Source organism: Colletotrichum fioriniae (genome assembly GCF_027942845.1).
Source record: "Colletotrichum fioriniae strain IMI 355084 chromosome Unknown scaffold_21, whole genome shotgun sequence".
Lineage (NCBI taxonomy): Eukaryota > Fungi > Ascomycota > Sordariomycetes > Glomerellales > Glomerellaceae > Colletotrichum > Colletotrichum fioriniae.
Window position 1 is genome coordinate 98,830 of NW_027076857.1, and position 5,028 is coordinate 103,857.

The 5,028-nt window shown below is 52.6% G+C and overlaps 1 protein-coding gene across 1 annotated transcript; it reads left to right on the top strand.

The window, feature by feature from the left end:
- Positions 1–2,791: 2,791 nt before the first annotated feature.
- On the top strand, positions 2,792–4,387 carry N0V96_012078 (uncharacterized protein; the record flags this gene model as incomplete). Its single annotated transcript, XM_053193731.1, has 4 exons — positions 2,792–3,221; positions 3,458–3,487; positions 3,626–3,836; positions 3,919–4,387. The coding sequence occupies 4 exons, from the start codon at positions 2,792–2,794 to the stop codon at positions 4,385–4,387; spliced, it is 1,140 nt and encodes a 379-aa protein (XP_053048676.1).
- Positions 4,388–5,028: the final 641 nt, after the last annotated feature.

The window sequence follows — 5,028 nt, forward strand, 5'->3', positions numbered from 1 at the left end:
TCACGATGTTCACTTCCTTCCACCTTCCCTTTGGTCTTGGCCCATTATATCCTATCCCGCGCTGCACGAGAAGACGGATAGGAGAACCGCCGTGAAGCGCTGTCGTATACCGATTCAATAAGCTGATGTTGTGACGGACCATGTGCTCTCCCACATGGGACCACGTTCGTGTCTCTTCTTCCCGCCGTGTCTCCTGCCTGTCCCGCTGCTGTATTCATTTGTATGTATGCGCTGTGCTTGTGCACGTACGCAAAGGCAGGGTGATGCCAATTCTGGTGCAAAACAGACGTGCTTCACCCCCAAATCCCTGAGTCGAGCCAATCATAGGCCCGTCACGACGCCTTCGTTCCTCATTCCCGGGTCCCCACGTCTTCAGGTCTGACCCGACAGCTTGTTTTGAAGGATTCCTTCCCCTCCCCCTCCGACGCCGATGCCCTTACCCTCCTCACCCGCTGCCCGCACCACTGATGTGCGCAGCCACCCCACTGACAGTGGCCAGGCCTGTATGTTGTACCCTGCCTGTTTCGTTCCTTGCCCAGCCCGTCGTATCTGAACGGGAGACACACACACACTCACACACCCCAGTGGCCCCCAGGCCCCAGGGGCAGAGCGATGGGCGTTAGGCACACTCGAGGAACAGTAGGTAGGCGGCTGACGAGCTAACCAAATTCGAGGCAACTCGCCTATGGTAGCTCACTAGAGCTGTCGAGACTGTCTTGTCTTGCGCAGTAAGCATGGTAAGCTCGCTTGGTGCTAAGCACTGCCAAGTCGACAGGTTACACACTCCTCGAGCTCTTTCTCATCCATCTTCGTTTTTATCGTTCTTGTGAAGCTGTAAAGTCATCAAAAAAAAGATAGTTATTGAGTCGTCAGGCAGCGGCCAATATTAACCCTGGCATGCAAAGAACCACAGCCCGGGTATCGAGCGGGAAAGCATTACCCGCCCCTGCAAGTATAAGTCATCCAAGCCTTGCTGTAGCATCTGAGGTATCGAAGCAGAGCAGAGCGCAAGTGCCACTCCCAGTCTCCCACTTGTACCTGGGCGAAGCAATGTACATTCCCTTGACCCGTCGACCCTCATGTACCTTTCCTTCCCTGCCTTAGTGTCTAGTAGGTTCACTTCCGTGCTTCCTAAGAGCAAAAGAGACAGAGAGACAGAGAGACGGAGAGGGCCACAGCGACCTGTGCAGGGACGGGACGTGGAGCAGTAAAGACCTGGACCTTGCCAATCATCCGTACTCGAACATCCATGCTTCCTTCAAGTCTACATTCTGTTGCCTGCCTCTCTCTCTCGCACTCATTGTCCCCTTGCCTTCGGACCACTGACACCAAACACATACATAATCGCTCCCTTTTCACCTTTGTTTTCGCCGTCGTCTTCTTCAACGTTGCCATACTGTCGGGCCCTCGAGATTCCCCACATCATCATCTACCAGCCCAGGATTCCTTCTGCGACTTGTTTTGCGACCTTTGTCTCCCAGTCTTGCTTGATCTGCTGCCGGGAGCGTTGTCGAGCTATCGATCATCTGTCAACTTGAAGGATTCGAGATACCTGCCAGGGTCGACAACCTCTTCCCCCGCACAGGGCATTCGGCGAACAACCCGATCTCACCACATTCCGCTGCGTCGAATCGTTGCTCTTTCACACCCTAGCCACGACGACGACGGCCGAGAACGCACCAAAGTCTTGTCGCGTCAGACTTGAACACCGCTCTTCTAGACGGACGCTAGTCGACGGTCGAAGTTTGCTAGACAGGTTGCAGGTTACATAGCTCTACACGAAGCCTGAATCCCCCACCCCTGATACCAAAAGGTCACCCACAAACACCATCTCATTCTCAGCCTGTCCGCCATCCGCCGCCTCCTCTGGTACCGGGCTCCTTCAGCTACCTTGCTAGTACGTACCTTGGCGACTTTATTAGTCCAGGTATGGGACGACCCCCTTCTCGTTTCCCCCGTCGTGGAAGTCTTTCTGTTTTCTGAGGCACCTTCACGGGCCATGTCAAAGTCGATGCCGAGCCATTCAAACCACCATACCCTTTCTCTCTTAACACCAAGCCTGTCCCGTCGCAAGACATGCCAGAATTCCCGAACAAACAGTTGTTGAAGTCGATCCCTGATCCCCTTACCTCCCATCCTTCTCTTCGCTGCTCGCGTCCGCGATTTACCTCGTCCCGAACAAAGCGCACGCACACCACCCCCAAATAACCCTCTCCCATTGTCTCGGGTCTGTCCTTGTCATCCGCTCCAGTGGTTTTTTTATCCTTTTTCCCCCCCTCTCAGTATCCTCCTCTTCTCCAAGACAAGCAGCGCAAAGTTTGCTTTCCCATTATTCGTTCTCGCCTCCCCGCTCCCACACCACCAAATAGACCGACGTTTTCGTCCAACATCTCCCTATCCAGATTGTCTCTCTATCCACAAGCGGCTCGACCACTCCCCACGCCGCACGCCGCTTCGGGACTTTTCTGATCTGACAGGTGGAAACAGACAAGCCTGGCTGCCAATTAGGGACGTCATCGCCGGCATTTTGGTCTTGGTGGAGGGGTCCATGATTTGAATTTTCCATCCCTGGAAAGCTCTCTGACGTTGAGAAAGCCAAGGTTTTGGATTTGGATCGCTTCGCATTGCTATTTCGCATCGCCGTCAACTTCTCGACAAATTGAACACCTGTTGCTGAGAACCTTTCTTCACGCCCGACGACATTCGACTTCGTGTACGCTTAATCCGAAAGGTTGACCCGGCTGGCGTCTGTTGGGTACGAAGCGCACCAAGCAGATAATTCTCGTCCACAATGAATTCGCCGCCAAACTCATTACGCGAAGAACAACTGAGAGACCTCTTGGTGAAGTCCGCTCGCGGCCCGCCTTCAGACCAAGAACCGCCCGAAAAGCGGCTTAAACTCGGCGGCCCCCCTTCTCCGGCAACATCAGGCCCGGCCGTCATGTCACCGCCCGGTTCCACCGATACAGCTATCACTGTCGGTTCTCATAATGGCGATGAGTACGATACCGAAAGCTTGACCGACAGTGTGAGAGAGCACATGTACGAGAACCGACTACGATATCACGCCTACCGCGCAGGACGTTATGCATTCCCCAACGATGCTATTGAGCAAGACCGCGACGAGATGAAGCACATCATCAGCATAGAGCTGAGTGGGAGGTACTTCTATTCCCCTGTCGATGACCTGATGGCAAGAGGCGCCGAAGTCCTGGATCTGGGTAAGTGAGAGCTTTTCATGTGAGGCGCCATGGTGGTGACGTACTTGAGATTATCGTGGCGAATACTTACCGCCACGTAATGAATGCTATCTTTTGCAAGACGCATTACGACGTTATTCCCGATGCCTCGGCATTGAAGAGAGCGACGGCAGAATCTTGCGACGTCACTACCAAGCCGTTTATCTACATATTGGGATAAGCCGTGAATCGCAGTTAGTTAACACCATGCTTCACAGGAACTGGACCCGGTCACTGGCCTATTGAACGTAAGTTCCAAGCCCTCAAGATCATTTTCATTTCCCATTATATAACTCATTTTCACGCGAATCTTCTCACACCACCACCATCATCACCATCATCACTACTTTTATGATAAGCGGTAAAACTTACATGTGACCCCGTAGTCGCCGATATGCATCCCAACTCTACGTTTCTCGGCATCGATTTGTCTCCGATTCAGCCGAGTGAAGTGCCTCCCAACTGTCACTTCATGGTCGATGATATCGAACACGAAAATGGATGGGATTTAGACGAGGAGTACTTTGATTTCATTCATTTGCGTCATACCCTGCACTCTATTCGCGACCGCAACGATCTCATGCAACGGGCCTACAGGTAAACGCCTCATCTCATGTTCATGTCCCCCCTCAAGTTATCGAACAATGCTCCCTTAAGATGAGAGGCTAAACTCCGATAGGCACCTCAAGCCCGGCGGTTGGTTCGAAATACAAGAACTCGAGTTCTTCCCTCTATGCGACGACCAGTCTTGCCCAGATGGAGATGGGTACGGTTTCCGAGTCTTTACGCAGTACCTCGACGCCGGATTAAGAGTTCTTGGATCAGAAATGCATGGAATTCGCGCCGCCGCCGATGAGATGCGGGCCGCTGGTTTTGAAAACGTGGAAGAGGACAGGAGGAAGTGTCCCATCGGCGACTGGCCAGCAAGGCCTGAGTTGCGCGAGTGTGGCATATTGATGCGGGAAACGATCTTGGAAGGCCTAAAGGGTCTGGCAACAAGGCCTTTCAGAGCCCTGGGATGGACCGAGATACAGATCGAGATGTTCTTGTTGGATGTCCGGTCGCACGTCAAGGAAAGGGACTTCCACTCCTATCTCAACCACAGGACAGTCTATGGAAGAAAACCGCTCGACGCGCCGAAGCCATGAGTGGCGAAGTTACGAAGAAAAAGATCCACTGGCATGAAGCAAAGACTGACGACACGAAACGAGCAAGGCGACGAGTACGAATGAGAACACTGCATACCGCTAAAGGCGATGTAGGGTTTTTTTAGATTTGGGTTTTTTGATTTTCCTGGGATTGGACGCCTCCTTTCCCGCATTGCATGTGCTTTGGTGTAACTGGGGCATTGCATCAAAGGGACCAGCTGGCGGGCTGGCATCATCATCGTTATCATCATCATCACAACGGCACTGCATCGGTTTGGGGGTTTCTTGGTGGGCTTTGGGGTCTACGGACAGCGGGAGGTAGCTTCGGCTTTGGCATGCCATCATCACATTTGGACTGTAGCGGGCGATGGGGGAGTTTTTTTTGCCGACTTTCTATTTCGAGGAAGTCATGAGATTATCAGGACCATGGCGGCCTCATTAACTACACCAGGTTCTGAGACCTAGTGTACCTTATCGTTTTATCCTGCCATATTGGAGTAGTCCTATCGAAGGGGTTTAAAGAGAGATCCCTCGAGCTCGGATGAATATCGCGGAGGTGGTATGTCTATATTACCTAGGAAAATACATCGCAAAGTCCCTCATCCCCGAGGGTTCATTGCTAGTTTTCTACACTTCCATCC